The sequence below is a fragment of the Balaenoptera borealis genome (genome assembly GCF_965194805.1).
Source record: "Balaenoptera borealis genome assembly, chromosome: 19".
In the NCBI taxonomy this organism is placed as follows: Eukaryota; Metazoa; Chordata; class Mammalia; order Artiodactyla; family Balaenopteridae; genus Balaenoptera; species Balaenoptera borealis.
The window spans coordinates 29,743,731-29,764,699 of record NC_138878.1 but is presented as its reverse complement, the minus strand read 5'-3'; the positions used below and the strand labels follow the sequence as shown (position 1 = coordinate 29,764,699).

Sequence of the window (20,969 nt, the reverse complement as noted above, 5' to 3'; positions counted from 1 at the left end):
CTGGTGTTTATATGGCTTTTGAAATTGGGATAACAGCAGCAGATTTTTTTTTTTAAAAGTGAACTAAGCAGAGGGATCACCAGCCATATTTGTAGACTGCCTCCTGTTTCCATGTATTTTCTTGGACAAAGTTCTCTGATTTGTAAGAAGGATGGATTAAGATTAAGTCTAGGTTTCGGAGTTGAAGGCCTATCGGAAGCTATTACTCCAGATCAGAAAGGAACCAAAAAAATTAAAGACTTACATACCATTATTAGTAATGAGTAAATACCGTAATGCTCCTTTTAAATCTCAGAGTGATTCCTGTCTGAAAACCTTATATGCTACAAATTCTGCATAATGCATGTGTGTTCATATGTGCTTTCTTTATGATACCCTGCAATCAGGACATACTGAAAGTTACTGAACGTAAAAATATAGCCAACAAGAATTAGGTGAATTGCTCAGTTTTAACTGAATGAATTCCGAATTGGGGGACTTTTTCCAAGAAAGATGTGAACTTACACCTAAAATTTAAGCCTTCTTAGAGCCTTATGTTGGCTTTCCTTTTCTCATTCTTGATCAGTCTCTGTCTCTCTCTCTCTCTTTCTCTTTCTCTCTTTCTGGTTCTGGATTTTTTACTTAATCTTTTATGCATAAAGTTTTGAGCCAGGAGAAGCTAAAGACGCTGTGGAATTCTTGGAGGTCCTTAGAATGTGGGTTGCCAGAATCCAGAGTAGTTTTCTCTACTGAAATGGACAGAGTGAGACTTCTTCTTTTGGCTTATCAGGAGGGTATGCATGGATTAAATGTTATCGTAGCGTCATAGTAAAACTATCTATTTCTAGATACATCCATCCAAATGAATATTGCCCTTCTAAGTAGTCACCTAGGGATTGCAAATACTTAATTTTTCTTGATGCTTTTGTTTAAAAATAGGTTTTGTAACTTTTTTCTTAGATTTATCTTCAGGAATAGTTTGAATCAAACCAAAGCTTGTTTCACATATTGTGTTTTTTTATCTTGAATAGTACTATGTGACTGGATTGTTCATCTTATTCACCAGACATGTCATTTGTCTTTATTTGTTCAACAAGTATCTATCAGGAGTCCACTTTCAGGACCTGGCACCAAACTTGGTACCTTGGAGGATATTAAGAAGAAATGGGTATGGACCCTATCTGTTCTCATAGAGCTCACACTCTGGAGGAGGCAAGCTCTAGTGAATAATTAATTGCAATGGAATGTGACGTGATTTGTGAGATGCTCAGGGGTGACACATAAGAAGGGGTGACCCACTCTACTTAATGTGGTGGAAGGTCGTGGTTCCTGCAAGACTTCACAGAGGAGGTGTTATTTGAGATGTTTCTTGAAGAATTAGTAGTTACTGATAAGTTATACAACCAGGTACAGGAAATACTGTAGTCTAGAATAGTCATGTATTTTCAGGGAACTGCAATTAGTTTTATATGGAATAGAAGATAGGAGGAGCTAAGATTTGAGAAGTAAGCAGGGCCTATATTAAGATGAGTTTTTTTATTTTTAGGGTTTTTTTTTCAGATTAAGGAATCTACGCTTTAAAAAAAAAGTACTTTTTTGTATCTCTCAGAAGGCAATAACTGAAGGCTACATGAACAGAGGTGCTCTGGCTTAGGTGGGGTTTTGGAGGCTGAAGCTCCTTGTCTCCTCTGACACTGACAGACTCCTCTAGTAGGAGGTAAATTCATGAAAGGGGTGAGGTTGACCCAGAGACGCTAGTTTGGGCGCCATTTCATGGTCCAGATGAGAGATGGCCTGGACTAAGCCTATGGCAGTGGGGAAGAAATAAGTCTAAGTCATATTGAACAGACAGGAATAATAGGTGTTGATGTTTAGGTATAGGGAGGGCAGAGAAAGGAAGAGGAGGAGACTGGGGTGATTCCTAGATGTCTAGTTTGGATGACTGCATTGATAGTGGTGTCATTTGCCATTCTAGGGAAGTAAAGGGAGAAGGAGCAGGTTGATGGAGAGCAAAAATTGCAGTTCAAACGTGGATGAGTTGAGGTTGAGGTGGCATGTTGGAGGTGTATGTTGAAGGAGAGCTAGCCGATGGTTGGCTCTATGGGGCTGGAACTCAGCAGAGAGGTCTGCTTGTAGGTAGAAGTCTGCATGAAGTCGTTGGCCTACAGGGACCCGTAAAGCCATTGGAGGGGGAGGTCACCCACAGAGAGCGCAGGCAGCAGAGAGGAGAGGAGAACCAAGGGCAGAGCCCTGGGCTGACTGCAGTTGAGGGTTTCAGAACGAGGAACCCCCCCCATAGGACACTAAGAAGGACAGGACAGGTGTTGGGTAGTGGCCTCAGAGAGAGACAGGTCTACTAATGGAGTGGGGTCCAGTGAAATCAGGACTGATTCTAAAAATAAAACCCAACCTCCAGGGATCAAGATTTTCTCCCACTAGGGATACGCAAAGGAGGATGCCTCTGGCTTCTGGTAGAGAGGCTGTTCAGTGGTTGCCTGATTTCCTTGAATTTTTTTATTTCAAGTCGTAGACACTTTAAGGAATCCTCTTGCTAAAATAGCAGAGCTTACCTTAGCACAAGGTTGATGAGTGCCTTTAAGATGAAAGTAAACAATCATAATCACAGTGGCACAGGACTGGGCAACTAGTCCTCACGGGAACCCGTAGGGAGGCTCTGTGGTCATCTCCATTCTGCAGTTGTGGGAGAGACCACAGCTAGGAAGTGGCAGCTGGGATTTGAACAGCCAGCTCTCTTTAGAATATTCTTAGTCTTTTCCTGATAGGCCAGCATTTCCATAGATTTTGGTTGAAACAGAATCACTAATGAAAGGAAATTTAACCTCCAGAGCATGATCCCTAAACCTGTGGTTTACTTTCCCTATATTTTGGGGGGAGGAAAGGGGGAATGTGTTTCGGTAATAGCATACTGTTGAAAAATTGGTGCTTGTTTGAAGACAGTTCTGTGTTTCTACTGATGGTGAAATGGGCTATTAACATTTCCTGTGTAAAGCCAACCCTTGACGAGCCAACACTATTATAAGGATAAAAATACCACTAGTAATTTTTATAAAAAGAATGCCCTTTGACACTCTGAAATTTCTGTTTGTGCAAGGACTTCTTTTCACTCTAAATGTTATGAAATATTTTATTTTAGGGGCTGAGTGCTCAATCTAAGTTCACCCATCCTTTTCCAATATCTAAAAAAAAATTTTTTGGAACAGAATTTGTTTTGTAATCCAGATACGTTTTTCTATATTTTTACTAACTACTTATCTTTTAGACATACTTATATGTAAATTGTTCTCTACATTCTTTCTTGTCCTAAAAATGTGATGAGAATGAATTTTAAAAATTAAAGTTTATAAAATTTACATACAATAAAATCGACTTTTTTAGATATACAGTTCTATGAGTTTTAACATATGTATAAACTCCTATAACCACCACTACAATCAGGATACAGACTAGTTCCCTCATTCCAAAAATTCCCTCACTGATTTGCTCTCTGTCCCTATAATTTGCCTTTTCCAGAATGTCAAATAAGTGGAAGCATGCAGTGTTTTATCTTTGGAGACTAGCCTCTTTCACTCAGCATACTGACTTCGAGATTCATCAAAGTGGTTGCATATATCAATTGCTCGTCCCTTTTATTTTCTGAGGAGTATTCCATTGTATGGATGTATCACAGTGTGTTTATCCATTTACCCTTGGAAGGACATTTAGGTTATTTCCAGGTTTTGGCAATTACGAATAAGGCTGCTATCAACATCTTTATGCATGTTTCTGTGTGAACATAAGTTTTTATTTCCTTAGGTAAAACCCTAGAAATTGGATTGCTGGTGATATATTAAGTGTGTGTGTGTGTGTGTGTGTGTGTGTGTAACTTTATAAGAAACTGCCAAACTCTTTACCAGAATGACACTCTTTTGCATTCCCACCAGCAATGTATAAACTTTTAATAACCTGAATACTCTTTTAAACACTCTTGGCTTGAGGTTGGCAAATTGTGTTTCACAGTTCCTTAGGCTTTTGAAGAGATATCCCACGACAAAGGGAGGACCTCCAGGTCCTCCATACCTTCAAAGCTTCAAAGAGAACTGCTCCAGTTTGTTTTGTATGTTGAATTTCCTATAAGAATACATTTAGGGAGAAAAGAGGTTTATCTGTGAAGTACTGGAAAACCATTGAGGTAGGGCAGTGCATCCGGAGCACGGGATGTGGACCGTGGTGTTACCCAGGGTGCTGCTAGGTGGCGCTCCAGGACTCTGCACATGGTGAGGACAACTTGGAGAAGGTGATTCCCTTTTCAGCTCCTTTTCAATTCCTGTAATTGTGGCAAGGAGGTCTTCTTTTAGACTGATATGTCTCTAACATTCTCCTGTACTTGTTCATGTCTTCTTTTACAAAGAGGAAGCTGGCTTTAGCCTCAGATCCTTCAGCAAGCAACAGTATCCATCTAGAATGAAATAAACATATAACTTTGATATTAAATATTATATACTTTATGTACAAACATGGTAAGAATTATGAGACTGAGCTAGAATGACTAAAGTTTGGGAAACTCAGAACTAGGGGAGCTGGTTACTTAAATAGACCAGGAAGTGAGTCCTTTTGTGAAGTGAAGAGAGCTCCTTGGTAGAGCACATAACTGTCTCTTAGTTTATATATTTTATGAGTTTTAAGCCTATGTGATAGTAATTTCCTAAAAGAAGACAGTCTTCCGTTGCTCTTTGTTTTTGCAATACTTGTTTTTCAAGTTCCTGCTTTTATTACCGATTTGACAAATATTTATTAAAAGTCATTAGGGGAGCAGTGGGGATACAGTGGTAACTAAACAGACACGGTCCCCTGCCCTCATGAAACTCACTTTCTTCAGTCTTTCCTCCTTCCCCTCTTAGAGGCTCTTCAGGATCCTTGGAAAACAAGGGCTTCTGGATAAAATTTAAATTATGTGAAAGGCAGAGAAGAGATAAATGACTTTTTTAAAAAGTTATTTTAATACAGTCAAATGGAGAAATAATTTTATTTTCATCATGTCTTTGGAGCCATCTAGATGTATATTTTGTTTTCTGTTTGAAGCATTTTTAGGTAAAATAATATGTACCTGCAGACATAGTGATAAACTACATGACTTTTTGAGGTTCCTTCCGACTTTAAATACGTGAGGTGGGGTGTCACAGACAAGGAGCAATGCTGTTGATGCCAGGACCTCTCCGAAATTAGACATCTTTTACATTAGAGGTCGCAAATTGGCAGCTGCCTGAGTTCTGTTTAGCCATTGTTGTTTCCTGTTTGGCCCACATGGTATTTAAAATATTTGGGGGGGAAGGAGGGGCGATATAGGGATGGGGGAGCGGGAGGTACAAACTGCTGGGTACAAGATAGGCTCAAGGGTGTATTGTAGAACATGGGGAATATAGCCAATATTTTGTAATAAATGTAAATGGAAAGTAACCTTTAAAAATTGTATAAAATGCAAATCAGTACTACAATGAGGTATCACCTCATACCAGTCAGAATGGTCAGTATCAAAAAGTCTACAAATAATAAATGCTGGAGAGGGTGTGGAGAAAAAAGAATCCTCCTACACTGTTGGTGGGAATGTAAATTGGTGCAGCCACTATGGAGAACAGTATGGAGGTTCCTTAAAAAACTAAAAATAGAGCTGCCATATGATCCAGTGCATATATCTGGAGTAAAACATAATTTGAAAAGATATATGCACCCCACTGTTCATGGCAGCACTATTTTGAATAGCCAAGACATGGAAGCAACCTAAGTGTCCATCGAGAGATAAGTGGATAAAGAAGATGTGGTGTATATATACAATGGAATACAGCCAAAGAATGAAATAATGCCATTTGCAGCAACATGGATGGACCTAGAGATTATCATACTAAGTGAAGTAAGCCAGACAGAGAAAGACAGATATCATACCATATCGCTTATATGTGGAATCTAAAAAAAAAAGAAAATGATACAAATGAACTTTTTTACAAAACAGAAATAGACTCACAGACATCGAAAACAAACTTATGGTTACCAAAGGGGAAAGGGGGTGAGGAGGGATGAATGAGGAGTTTGGGATTAAAATAAACATACTACTATATATGAAACAGGTAACCAACAAGGACCTACTGTATAGCACAGGGAACTATACTCAGTATCTTGTAATAACCTGTAATGGAAGCGAATATAAAAAAAGAATATATATATTTATATATATATATATGTATATATGTATAATTGAATCACTTTGCTATATACCTGAAACTAATACAACATTGTAAATCAATTATATTTCAATAAAAATTTTAAAAATAAAAATAAACCAAATTTGTATAAAAACTAAAAATTTAAAAAATTAGTTTCCAACATTTTAAAATTACAAGTTTTCACATTTAAAACAAAAACAGATTTCTTGTTTCTTTTGAAAATTCGTGAATCTGGCACTGCCAAAACAGCTTTTCTGAATGGCAGAGTTGGCTGGGACTGAGTAGTGACTGTCTTTTTAGATAGAGCATATGCTCTCTTCAGGAACCTTGCTTCACTCATTCATGTTACCTTTCTGGCCCCAATGGCTATTTGAATTTGCAACCCTGCTTTAGATATTGGGAGCCTGGGCTTCATGCCATAGAATCGCCTAGAGAAACCCAGCATTCCTCCCTGTGCTGGGGGGCCGAAAGCGTTGCCCTGGGAGCTCATAGAGTATCCAGTTGGTTATATCGCCGGTATAGTAGCCGTAATTCTGGGTCCAGGAGGAAGAGATCAGGGTCCTTTTTCCTGGCTAATTCTTGTCAGGTTATCGTGGATCCTTCCTTTGCAGTGAAGATACTACTTCCTGTGTTACCTGTTTGTATCAGTTAGGGTGCTTGATTGTAAGCAACAGAAACAGATTCTGGTGAATTTGAACAAAATGGAACTTTATTGAAAGGATATTGGATAGCTCAAGGTATCAAAAGAAAGAATGATCTGGACTCAGAAAGTTCAGGAAACCAGGAATACTTTGAGGACCATGGGTGGTAGAAACTAAGGAAATAGATAAATTGCCTCCACATTTGTTTCCCCTTTCTTTGTCATTCTTAAGTGTCTAAAGTCCTGGAAAAGAGAATCAGGTTGGCCTGACCCACATCCTTGTTGGGGGAGAGCAGGACACTTTGGTTGACAGTGATTACTGTCACTTCTAAGATTACATAAAAGACTTCCCCACAAGGAGATCTGGGTGCTCTTATAGGAAAGGGGGACTGGGTATGGATGAAAGGCAACCAAAACAGCAAATGTTCACCACACCTCTTCTCAAGGTTGTCATGAAGATATTAAATACACACTGTAAAATGTTATAGAGGACTAAGTAAGTAGTATTTCAAGATCCATGAGAATCAAATTTTGAGTGCGCTTTTCAAGTAAATGAAGGTATTGACATCAGTTAAATAAGAAATACACTGAGTAATTAGAACAGAGGAAGTGGCAATTTTATTCCTTTTGGCAACTGCTTTGGTTATAACATCTCCAAAGAAGCCCCGCTACCTTTACATGAAAAACAACATTTATAAATCTTAAAGGTTTCTACTCCAGTTATGTGAAGATAAATACATGTGATGAAAAGTTCTGTGATTAAAACTTGAAAGGCATTTGCTCACTCAAATGTCAAGTACCAGTAGAATACTTTCCATTGTTTTCTTTTTTTTTTTTTTAACCCAGATTTATAGAATTGCCATTACATGATGCTATCTTTTTTTTTTTAATTTTTATTTTATTTTATTTATTCATTTTTGTCTGTGTTGGGTCTTCGTTTCTGTGCGAGGGCTTTCTCTAGTTGCGGCAAGCGGGGGCCACTCTTCATCGCGGTGCGCGGGCCTTACACTATCGCGGCCTCTCTTGTTGCGGAGCACAGGCTCCAGACGCGCAGGCTCAGTAATTGTGGCTCACGGGCCCAGTTGCTCTGTGGCATGTGGGATCTTCCCAGACCAGGGCTCGAACCCGTGTCCCCTGCATTAGCAGGCAGATTCTCAACCACTGCGCCACCAGGGAAGTCCTCCATTGTTTTCTTAATTGTTTTTCTAGTGTCACAGACATTTGCATGTTTAAAATACACATAAAAAGAGCCTACAGAGATGAGCTGTAGATAAAGTTGAAATGACAGTTTCAAATTTGAGTTTTGATGTAATGCTACTTGTTAGAGTAAGCAGGGTGTCACGTGCTTGTGCTTTGACTGCTTGAGTGTTTTTGTACTCACCCGTGAGCCTAAGTTTTTTTTAAGGACCACAACAATAACCAAAGAATAAATGATTCTTCCTCAAATCATAAGTCTACTCTGTATAAGAATCCCTGTACCTACTATTCAAAATATGTAGTGGATTTTCAAAGCTGGAAAGATATTCATGGAGATACACTGTTCTCTGATTCTTGTGCTCTTAGTGTTTCTTTCTTTGCAAGCTCTTGATTTGCAACAAGCATGTAAAATGAGTGAACCCCCTCCTCAAAAAAAAAATTCCTGGCATGGATGGAAATAGAAGTTAATGATTCAAATAAGAAAGACAGTGCATAAGCCTCAGCTGGGTGGCAGGAACGAGAGAGAGGGAAAGTCAGGGACTGCTCCTTTTTAAAAGGCCAAACAAACAACTCATGGTAAACTGTACGTGAAAATTATTTCTAATAATAGCTCGTGGTAGGCAGTTCCCAGGATAAAAAAGTCGTTGGTGCACTGAGAAAATTAGAACGAGAATGCACAGTATCTTGATGTGTTACTTAAGGCAATGGAGCTTTAGAGTTTACCTTATGTGCCATGTACATTGATTAAATACAAAATATATGCTGGCCATTTTTGACCATCATTTATTGTATTGATTTGTTAGCAGGGGAACTGTAATAAAAAAAACATTGATTTACTGTCCTTATTTGCTTATGGGCTTTTTTTTTATTATTAATTTTTTTACTTTCTCTTTCTCTTTTGGGGGATCATTTCTTCTAGACAAATGCTGTGCTTCGGGAAGTTAGAAAAGAGGGGACCCCTGTAGAACAAAGGAATGAGATCTTGACGGCCATCCTCGCCACACTCACCGCTCGCCAGAACCTGAGGAGGGAATGGCACGCCAGGTTTGTTTTATTACGAAATGGGATTTGTTGTCCCTGGAAAACAAGAGCTTTCTTTGGCTAAGCCCTTCCTGGCGGCTGGTCTCATCCCTCTCATTGGAGGGGCCATGAAAAAGAAGCAAGTTACAGATGCTTTCAGCCAAAGTTAGCTTTCCTACACATGGTACCTACATTAATTGTAATGATCCATGATGTCATCTGTATGCATGTATGATTTATCCCCGAGTATAACATTTAGCAGAAACGTTTGCATCTTGAGAGTACTGTAATTTAAGTACCTGATGTTGAAGAACCCTTTTAATCAACCATCTAAAAGACGAGCATTGCTGTTTAGTTAGAGCAGATGTCTGGGAAATCCACACGGTACTCTTACATCACTCGGGAGGCAGATCGCTTGAACTTAGTCTATTCAACAACCCCATTTTCAGAACTGACCAAATAGAAATGACTTTGGCTTCAGCCTAGTTTCTTTGCACATGGACTTAGCTGTGGTTAGAAAGCTGTTACGGGTAGCAAGTTTCTACAGACCATCAGTTTTTACAGAATTGGTGCTTGCATACTAAATGCCACGTTATCCTGCTCTTCTTCGCACAACGGTTGGTTGGTTGGTAGAAGCCTGGAACCAGTTCCCTCAAATGTTAGAGTTATCCTTCAGATGCATAATGTGTATTGTTGAATTACCATCTGTCTCTAAGCAAGAGGTAGAGGAATCAGGAAAATTATGCTGGATTTTGTGTCAGAGTCTTATTCGATGCTTAAAAATTCTGTGTGCCTGGGAGTCAAGAACATTTATTGATAGCCATAATATTCTCCAAATGAGTTCATGCCACAGAATTACAATAATTGATGGCTTTACTAGTAACAATTCTCATAAAAATAGATTTGCCTGAACAAGGCTGAAGAGGAGCATTTTCCAAGGAAGGAGACAGCTAAGAGTATGAACTGTCCATTCTGATTGGGTATCAGAAAGCTGCTTTTTCACATATGTGTATTGTCTCTGAATTTAGACTTGCATTGAAACCATAATTTTAAAATTCCCAGTGACATTCTCCCCTTGCCCCCTTTTTTGTAGTGTGGTCGGGGTAAATGACAGTTTCAACTACAGTCATGAAATGACTTTCAATCGAAGTTTCAATAATTAATTTTAACATTTTCTTTGTATTACAGTTTAAGTACGTATATTCACTGAAGTATGGATATTTTATTAAATAGGGGAATATCCATGAGGGGACATCTAAGAGGCTTCTCTCTCTCCTTGACCTTTTATATCTTTTCCCCTGGTGATTTTTTTTTTTTTTTTTTGACTGCGCTGTGGGGTTTGTGGGATCTCAGTTCCCTGACTAGGGAGTGAACCCGGGCCCTCGGCAGTGAAAGCGTGGAGTTGTAACCACTGGACCGCCAGGGAATTTCCCTGGTGATTCTTACTAAATAGGAAAGGGATAAAGAAAGAGAGAGGTGGCAGGGGGAGAGAGAGAAGGAAGGAAGGAAGGGAAGAAAGAAAGAAAGAGAGAGACCCCTGTAAACTCTCTCCCATCCCCCCAACCCCTCCAAAGACAGCACAGCTAGAGGAAATGTTGAGAATGGATGTCTTCAGTTGAGTGCATTTGGTTTGTTAACAATAATTTCCTAATACACCAACTCATCAGACAGCGTGGCCAAAATGGCCTGTTTAAAAGGAGTCTGGTTTCAGCATTTCTGGCCCTTAACTGCTAACAATTTAATCAGGAGCTGGTGCCAGAGCTGAAGTTGATGTAGTCTAGCATCTGAAACAAAACTTCTTGAGTCCTTTGTGGTAGGGGAGGAGACAAGAAAGGGCTTAGCAGCTGACACTCTGCAGACCTCCTTAAAACTAAACACCTGAAAGAAGATTTCAAGCGGGTGGTGTCTTGAGAGCTCAGAAGGAAGTGTCCTCAGAGTATTAAATAACCATAATCCTTCCCCCTACCCCTTCGCCAGCGCCATTTGATGTTTCCCATCCCGGTGACCTATCTAAAAGACTCATCCATATGATCTGTATAAACAGACAGTTACCATACACCTTTCTTTTCCTCATCAAAGCTTCCTCTGGCCGTCTGGAATCGGGCATCGCCTCGAGTAGCCATCAGGCGTGTGGTGGTGAAAGTTATAAAACATCCACTGCAGCGCTGACCGAGCTGCCAGTGTTTCAGACGCTGGCCTATTGTGTACCTTGGAATTACACGAGGAAAAATGTGCTTTGAGAGATAATAATTAGCGCTCGCCAGAGGCCAAGCAGTGGGTTACGGTATTTTACTTTCATCAAAGCTATCAGGGGATCCTTTAGATTCAGATAATAGAAATTTTTTCCCTCTGAAAGTTAAATGCAGATGACTCTAATTACCTGATATTGCACGTTAGAGAACGCATTAGGAAGAGTACAACTTCGAGAAATTTAGGTCACCTGAGACTCCGCAGCTGGTGGTAGCTTTAGTATAAGTCTGTTGTAGTAAAGGTTCCCCCCACTTCAGTAGGTTCGTTTATGTTAATGATATTAGGGAGACTATATTAAGTGCAACTTGTAACTTGGTTTTAAAATATTTGTCTCCCTCTCCCCGGCCAGGAGCCGAGCCATTGTTTGGGACTCACTGAAGTCTCTTAAACTGAAAGCATATGTTCCCTGTAATTTAGCTTTTGGAGGAAAGTGTCAATTCTGCGTGACTCGGGGTAACTGAGTTTGTCACAGTGTCACACAACCCTGGGATTCTAGAGGCACATCTGAGTGCTGTGGGTTTCCTTCCCCAAGCCCAGTAATCCCATAAACAACCCTCTCCAAATAGGCTTATTAGGGCTGTCTATTCACTTCCCCAGAGTTGAATGATCCAAAGCACTTCGGGAGAAGCCGTGTGAATGCAGGGTAAGTGTTAACAGAAGTGGTACAGAATTTCTGAAGATTTGGCTTTGTTTATACAGTCCACTCTGCCTGATGGACAGCTTGTTATAGCTTTTAAAGAACTGGGCAAGCCCTCTGATCTGACCCCTTCTTGACCTCTGCAGCCCAAAGGTCAGTCTGCAGCTAATAAACTCGAAGGTTCTTAGGGTCTACTGTAGGAAAAGGCAGAAAAAGAGCAGCTGCACGGGCTGGGTGTCTCAGGATAGGCTGCTTTAGGGTCACTCTCTGATAATGAAAATGATTACCAAATTATATGGAAGTTTAACCGCAGTAGTGAGTGAGAGGAGGGTGGAGCCCAATGTATTAGGTTTGATAAATGAACTGTGAAGAGGCCCATCTGGCCCTCAACATCTTTTCTCCCCCTCTTTCCCTACCAAGGGGAAACATTTTAAAATAACAGCAGTACATATAGACTCAATGACCCATGCAAGGAGCTGGAATGGATTAAGATTTAATGGTGACAGTGGAAGAAATTATCATTTGAAAAGTGCACTAAAGAAAAGGTACAGTTCAATGTCCAGGCCTGAGTTGTTTTTCTAAATAAGAAATAATAAAAATCAGTGCCTTTGTTTATTTTGCACATGTCACAATGAGAAGCAAATTATTTTTCTCCTGCTTGCATGCATAGTCTAGAGAATGTAACTAAGTCAAACACTAGCAAAAACGCTTTACAAAGAAATTGTGATCTGTTTCAGCATCTGGCCACTGAAGGTTATACATTCTTTTTTCTTTTTTTTTTTTTTGATACTTAATATACATGTGACTCTTGCACACTGTTTTACTACCACACTTGGCAGTTTTTCTGTAAAAATAAGAAAGCACCTAATGTTAATTGGGTAGATAGTCTGTTCCTTTCTTTATTCCTTTTTCAAAGAAACATCATAGCGATGCTCATTAGTGCCAACAATGGGTCGGTCACAAGCTATATGTTCCCTTACTTGTTAATGGATAAGAGTAATCTATTTAAAGCTCTCTCCCAGCTTCCTGTGGGCATTGAGGGTCCTGGTTTCTGACCAGTGACATTGGCATTCACAAATCTCCGTGCTCTTCTTCGAGGGCACATGCCATGCCTCTACTTTCTGAAAGAGAACAATTTTATTCCATGAGCATTTTTGTATACTTTGTATGCCTACTGTATACAAAATACTGTGTGAGGTGCTGTGTATGAGATAAACTCTTAAATTGTGCTCAGCGGCCAATTTAAGAATTTATCTGGGGATGAGAATTTAGCAAGTTCCTAGAAAGAAGCTGTGAAAAGCAGTGGAAAAGAAAGTGGTGGAGCCCTCGTGACCACAGCAGAGTGGCATGTTGCTTTTGCCCTCCCAGGAAAGTATTTAACTGTAGATGTCTCTGAAGTCTAGCATTGCCGTACTGTTGAAAATCCCTTATGTTGAACTCTATTGTCTACATGATACAAGCCTCACCCAGACAATACTTATGTTTAAAATAGAAATAAAAACCTTCTAAACATTACCCAAAGTTAGCATTTTTTTCATCTTAGGTTTTGACTCAACTGTGTATGTCCATGGGGATTTACAGTGAGCAGAAAGCTAGGTGAAGGATAACTCGGGGAGCTGAGGAACGCTTCTAGAACGAACGAACTGCACCTTTTAACTTTAAAGCACTCTCCTTTAAATTTTTGCTCAGTAAGGTGCAAATACAAAAAATAAGACGAAAGCCAGGCCATTCGGGGGTTTTTGAGAAGCCAAATTGAGATGTAATTCATATAACATAAAATTAATCATTTCAAAGTATACAGTTAAGTGGGTTGTTTTTTTTTTTTTTTTAGTATATTCACAAGATTGAATAGCCATCAGCATTATTCAGTTTCAGAGCATTTCCATTACCCCGAAATGAAACCCTGGACCTGTGAACAGCCACTCTCAATTTCCCCTTCTCCCCACAGTCTCCATCAACCACTTTCCGTCTAATCTGTTGTACCTTCTGTCTCTATAGATTTGCCTGTTCTGAACATTTTCTATAGATGGAATCATATAATTTGTGACCTTTCGTATCTGGCTTTTTTTATTTAGTGTAATGATTTCAAGGTTCATCCACATTGTAGCACGTATCAGTTCTTCATTCCTTTTTATTGCCAAAAAAATATTCCATTGTATGGATAGAACACATTTTCGTTGATCCATTCATCAGTTGATGGACATTTGGGTTGTTTCCACTTTTTGGCTCTTATGAATAATGCTGCTGTGTACATTTATGTACAGGTTTTTGAGTGGCATGTTTTCACTTCCTTTGAGTGTAAACCTAGGCCTGGAATGGTTGGGTCACATAACAACTCTATGTTTAACTTTTTGAGGAACTGCCAGACTCTTATCCCCAACTGCTGCACCATTTGACATTCCCACCAGTAGTACACAAAGGTTTCGATTTTTCCACACTCTTGCCAACATTTGTTCTTTTACCTTTTTTAGATTATAAACATCCTAATGTTATCTCATTGTGGTTTTGATTTGTATTTCCCTGATGACTAATGATGTTGAGCGTTTTTTCATGTGCTTGTTTAACACCATTAGTTTTTTATTAGGAGATTTTAAAACATGACAGACTTAAGGACTTATTCCTTAAGTGGTAAAGAAGTCACGAGCCTGTTAGGGGTATTTGGCTAATAAGATGGATGGAGTTCCAAACGAACCTGGCATGAGTGTGCAGCTGTGCCCATCTCCCCATTTCCATGGCTAGGCCTGGCCCTTTATTTATTTGCAGGTGGCCCACGCGCATATTTTGTTTGTTTGTTTCTGTAGACCGCCCACTTCTCCCTTCTACCACTCTCTTTCATTTCTTTCATTGTAGAATCTCTGAGCATTGCACACTGGATAGGAATGTAGCCTAATTAAGTGGAAACTCTCCACCTAACTTCTTAACTTCTAGGCTCAAACAGGGCTTACTATATTCCCATAGTAGACAACTTCATTTGGGTCCAAGGAGCTTAAAATGGTACTGAGAAAAGTTTTTTAAACATGTTTATGGCAGTTTCTTAGCAAAGCTTTTAAAACTACTTCCTTCTAAGAGTTAAAAGTAATTCTCTAGACCTAGACGTCTTTATAGACATGTCTTCCCCATATTGGGCTTTGGCTTCTCAAAAAAAACTGCCAAGTTAGCATCTTTTCTAGACAAGTAAAACAACCAAACATCTTCCTGCTGACCATCTTGCTCTCCTCCACAGCCCCAGCCATCACCCCTTACCTCCAGGATGGACCCACTTTGGACACCTTTGTTAGGGCTCCAAAATCTAGTTGTCATAACCCAGACCTTGTAATGAATAGGATTTACTTTTCTAAGCGAGTCCGCTTCAGAACCCTGATCTGGGTGCAACAAGTCTAACGGTTTGTGTAAATGACTCTGTGGATCGACTCTGGTTCTAAGGCCAGCACATTACGGTTTTCTCCATGGTTATCTGGTCTCTCCTTTTGTCTCCTGGCAGGATTGAGTTCTGTTCAAAACTGACAGGTTGGCCCAGTCCAGTTGCACAATTATCAACTATTATTTACTGAGTGCTTGTTATGTACAAGTTAACTGTGTTCAATGCTGCGTGAAGTGGCAAGATGAGTATGAAACAGCCTCAACTCTGAAATAATTTATAGTTTAATGTAGGGGAGGGCAAGGAGAGAATAATAAGAACACAATGGCTAGCATGCAGATTTTCACTCTTTTTTTTTTAATTAATTAATTTATTTACTTTTGGCTGCGTTGGGTCTTTGTTGCTGCACGCAGGCTTTCTCTAGTTGCGGAGAGCGGGGGCTACTCTTCGTTGCGGTGCGCGGGCTTCTCATTGCGGTGGCTTCTCTTGTGGAGCACGGGCTCTAGGGCACGCAGGCTTCAGTAGTTGTGGCACACGGGCTCAGTAGTTGTGGCTTGCGGGCTCTAGAGCGCAGGCTCAGTAGTTGTGGCGCACGGGCTTAGTTGCTCCACGGCATGTGGGATCTTCCCGGAGCAGGGCTCGAACCCGTGTCCCCCGCATTGGCAGGCGGATTCTTAACCACTGCGCCACCAGGGAAGTCCCCAGATTTTCATGTTTTTTTGTGTGTGGCACTGTAGGAAACTGAAGGATGACTTAGCAATGGAGTCTCATCCAAGGAACTTACAGTTTGATAGACGCTTATGAGAAGGAGTAACCCAACATGTATTATATATGTACTTGATCCTGTGTTTACATGTTTGTCTCTCCTACCAGAATGTAAGCTCCTTGAGATTGGGTATCTGGCTGTGCACCAATTATAAAACCTGCACCCCGGATCATTGTAACTTTAAGCTGTCTCCTCCGTTAGAACGGTGCCTGTGTGAGCCACATCCTTGCTGCCTGATCATCTCACATCCCCTGTGTCTAGAACAGTGCCTGGCACTCAGATTGATTCAGTGGCTGACTGAATAAAAAAAGCTTTCTCCTCAATCCACTCCTGTATTTATAAGTATATATGTGTTTCTTCTTAATTTGAAGAGGAATGAACGTTTGAGACACTGCCAGCGGTGGAAAACTTGAAACTGGTTGTAAGGAGAGCTCTCTGATAGGCACTTCTCTGGTATTTAGCTCCCAACACAGCACCTCTGACCCTTGCTTCCAGCATGAGAGAGGAAGGGCGCCATGGGCACAGGCTGACTTGGGTACTTGAGGAAGAGCCCAGGGGTGAACAGCATGGAACTGAGCTGGGTCCAGGACAAAAAGACATGGTTTCCTCCCTGAGCCAGCCATTCCTGAGTCCCTGCCCTTCCTGGAAGTGAAATAGAATGAATGAAGAAAGGAAGAACGGGGGAGGGAGCAAGGCCTCCCTAGGGGCATTTCTCTGAATAAAGGAATAGGTTTCAGGCCAGGAGGGACAAAGCTGAGGCTAAATATGGCTCGAGTCCATATTTCAAAGGACAGCTGCTCCCTGCTGGTTATCTGCTGACATCCTGATATGGCTTTGATGGTATCAGTACAGTGATGAGCTCAGTCATGGTGACTAGGCATTGGGGCCAGAATTTGTTTTCCATCCTAGAAGTTGTGGTCACAAAAAGTGGAACCAGCAGGCTTGAGGATGGGCTATGGGATGATGAGACTGATGTAATTATCTTCTGAGACAACACGTGGTGAGTCATCTGACCATGTCACCTGCTGTCATTCATGCTACAGAGAGTGGCTGCTGCTTCTGGCCAGGTTATTTGGGGACCAAAAGCTGTGGCATTTCCAGTTCAGTAGCTGTCTCCTGCAATGAGCTAAATTTGTGTGCAGCATTGTGGGTGGGAGTGAGGAGTAAACGAAGAAGATCCCAGGGAGCAGCGGGGAGGCTCTGGCCGGCTAGTTGCCATACATGTCTTTCTTTTTTAATGCATCTGCCCCATCTCCTTTAATAATTGCAGTTTCTGCTTTCTGCTGCCCTTAGCAGAAGAATGTCCTTTGTGTCTCTGAACCAGATGACTCCATAAAATCCAATAACTCCATAAAACCTCCTCATAAATGTATAGGAATTGAAACATTGTATAAATTTAGAGCAAGGATTAAATGAGTCTAGAGATAGGGTTACCTTTTTTCCAAGATACAGCGACTTATCTTAAGGAGGCAAGTGTTGTTAATGTTATTACCATTGTTACTGTCATTATTTGAACAGTTTTACGGGGGACAAAAGCCAATTGACTTCTGCGCATCTTATTTATAAAATCAACACCTAGGTTTCGGTATGAGCCCTGCTTCTGGCAGCTTTCTATGACTGGCTGCTGGCTGTTTCTTAGAGGCAGTGCTTCTTCAGCTTTTTGAGAAAACATGGATTCATTCATTTACTTATTCAACAAATACCTATTAAGTGCCAGCTATTTACCAAGCACTGTTCAGGGAGTTAGAAACACAACAGTGAACAAAACTGATGAGAATTCTTCTCTCATGGAACTTCTATTCTAGTGGAATGACAAAAAGTGTTTTCCTAAGTGGAACTCTGAACATTTCTTTTAAAAAAAATGCACGCAGTTGCCACGTCCTGCCTATTCAAACACTCAGAAGAACCAAAATGTAGTTATTCGGTGGAGATAGAGATAAAATTTTCTCTTCTGATGTTCCTCCTAAGGTGATCACTTGTTTTAAAACTTGCAGCTTTAGTTCTAGTGGGTCAGATTTGTGAGATATGAAGGGAATATCTGTGTTCTGAGGTTCACCATCCTTGGGAGTCCACAGCATTAATTTCTCCTTAGATAGTCCACACCTTGGTTCCCAGTGACTTTAAAACAAAAGATGTGTCACCTTAAAGATCCTCACTTTAAGGAAGCCTTAAATTCAGGCCACATTATATTCACAAATATCTCTTAAGAGCGAACGGGAGAAGGTGTATGTATCTCATCAGTGTTGGCGGAGGAGGGGATTCCAAGTGACAATGCACTCCAGCACTTGATAGATGGTGGTCATGGTCACTGTGAGTGTGCTGTCAGTCATGCACTGATTCTGCAAATATTTGTCGCGTGCCTACCTGGTACCAGGCACTATTGTAGGCCCTGAGGTTATAGAGCTGAGTAACACTTCACTAGGTGAAAAAAACAGCATAGTCTTAATAATGCAATGCAAGAGATTAAGTCAGGATTTTGGGGGAAACCCTTGTCCCAGGGATGAAAGTGGCCAGTTCTCCAGAAGTGTTCTTCTGCGACTCATCGTATGCCTGGCCTTCGTGAGGAGCCCTGCTCCGTTGTGAAACCGTGATGGCTGCAAGTGCGTAAGAGCTGCCCGTCTCCAAGTGCGAGTGAGAAATAGGGGAGAAATGTGTATGTGATTATGGGTCATAGGATAAATTCTGGGCTATCTTCTCTCCAGAGAGTTCTCCATGTTAAATGGGGGAAAAAAATGTATAGAGGTATAGAGGTTGGGAGCATAGATGCTGAGTCAGATGGCTTGGGTTTGAATCTTGGATCCACTTCTGTGACTCCAGGCAAGTTACAGTGAACTCGACAAGTTACTTAACCCCTCTGAACCTCAATTTTTCTCATTTGTAACTTGCCTGAGGGGATAATAATAGAACCTATTCTTTAGGGCCGATTAAGGGATTCCACGGAAAACACCTAGAGCAAGCACCTGTCGCATACTAGGTGCTCAATAAAAATTACCCCTCTTCTTCAGATCACAACAAACAAGTGAAGAACAGTCCGAGCCAGACTCACCCAAATTGGCCTCTCCTTTGAGAGAGTGCCCCCATGTAAAATCCAAGCCTCCTGGTATGGGCTTGATATTGCTGAGTTGGTGAAGGAAGGAGCATTAGACAGAGCTCATCCTGTGTCAGGCCCTGTCCTAAGTAAGGACTGTCACATTGAATTGACAGACAGAGGTCTGAATACCAGTTTGAATCCCGTCTCCAGCTGGCTCTAGACTCTGGGCACGTCACAGACACTGGATGTCAGCAACTTCATCTACACAAGAAGTGGCTTGATCCAGGTGACCTCGAAGGCGTCTTCCAGCTCTGACAAGGTGTGACCCTCTAAGTTAGATCCCAGGGAGTCACTAAAGGTGGGGTAAGTGTCACTCCTGCTGGCTTCACCTTTCTACCTCCATCGTCCTCAAAATCTGCAGTTGTTCTAATTTTAGCAATACTAGCAGCTAACATTTAGTGAGAACTCACCAAGTGCCGGACAGAGTCGTAAATGCTTGAGGAAGTGAGAAAAGGGAGGCAGAGAGATGCAGAGTCATTGCCCAAGGCAGCACAGCTAGTAGGTAGTGGAGATGGAATTTAAGCCAAAACAGCCCAGCTCAGACCTCTGCTGTGTGGCCACAGCCGGAGCAGTAACAAGGCTTTCCTCTCTGTCAGCCACTCACGTGTTCTCGCAGTGCTCGACCTGGGTCTCGCAGTATAAGGGTTAGAAACTTCCCAGGATCCTTCCCAGCGTGGAGATAGGCAGGCGTGTATCTGTAAATGTTTATTTCCTATGGTACCTAAACACGTTTCACACTTTTTAGTTGTGGAGGCATCTCTCTCTCTCTCTCTGAGGAAGTAGTTTCCAGCTCATACTTTATAAATCTCCCTACCATAAATCTTGTAAAGGAAAGTTACTACCTTTATAGCTATGTCATCTCTTTTATACTGGTTACAATCTTTTAGGAGGTGGAAGAGTAGGGGCCCAGATGAGAACATCAAAGTTTAGCCTCCAAGAATCTGTAAATCCTCTAAGTGGAGGAATTTCGGAGCCGGGTTATAGTCAAGGCTGATTTGAGTAGATTCCCTTAGGCTGAACAGGTAGGATTTATCTTCTCTATAATGGGTTAATCACCGCTGTACAGTATGTTTATATCTGGGAAACAATTTACCGCACTTGAAGAGCAGTAATTTTATTTTATCTCAGGGGTGTCCCTGATGTATTTTACAACTTTCCTCTGTCAGGTATATTCCGGGTTCTAGATAAAAGTTTAACTCTGGCTTTCAGTTGAGGAAGTGAGGGCAGGGTGGGGCGCGGAGGGGGTGAGGAATAGCTCTGTCGGCCTGTAGGGGACACTGTTGCATCATTTATCAGAATGATTTTCACCATCTTGTCCCAGGACAAAACAAAACAAAACAGACAAATCAAACGACAAAAATAGATCAGTCACCTTAACATTGCTTATTGAAATTATTTGAGTGATTCTGGTGTGTTTAGAATATTAAGTGTTTTGGTGGTATAGCTCAGGCAGCTTACTATCCATGCAGGAAAGGGATAGTTTAGTGTTTCTTTCTGAGAGGGGAGTGATTGACACGCCTTTTCTTACTAGCTTTCTGTCCATCCTCTTCTCTGGACAGGGTGCTACTTTGTAGTTTAATAAACTTGAGGTTTAGTGGACCATCTTGATTTTTTTACAAAGATAATACCCACGTTAAATTGAAATGCTTCAATTCTATTGTGTTCTGAACGAATATCATAAGCCTTGGGAGGGCATTTTGGAAGTTCTGATTCCCTTCTTTTTATCCAGATCTTTATCTTCACTGAATAAGATGTGGTTTACTGAGAAAATGAAGTCATGTCTACGAGACAGGCTTGTGGAGGGCCCGGTCTGAAC

The 20,969-nt window shown here is 40.9% G+C and overlaps 1 protein-coding gene across 4 annotated transcripts in view; it reads left to right on the top strand.

Annotated features, from left to right (window-relative positions):
• FTO (FTO alpha-ketoglutarate dependent dioxygenase) overlaps positions 1-20,969 on the top strand; it is a 374,801-nt gene that overhangs the window by 205,186 nt on the left and 148,646 nt on the right. For 2 of the 4 annotated variants that reach the window (XM_082366673.1, XM_082366670.1), the window contains exon 8: positions 8,951-9,075. The exons of 1 other annotated variant lie outside the window; for it this stretch is intronic. In XM_082366673.1, the coding sequence (XP_082222799.1) occupies positions 8,951-9,075 (125 nt within the window). Of the gene's footprint in view, positions 1-8,950; positions 9,076-11,898; positions 11,945-20,969 lie in introns of all 4 variants that reach the window. One more of the 4 variants, XM_082366671.1, reaches the window with a different exon arrangement.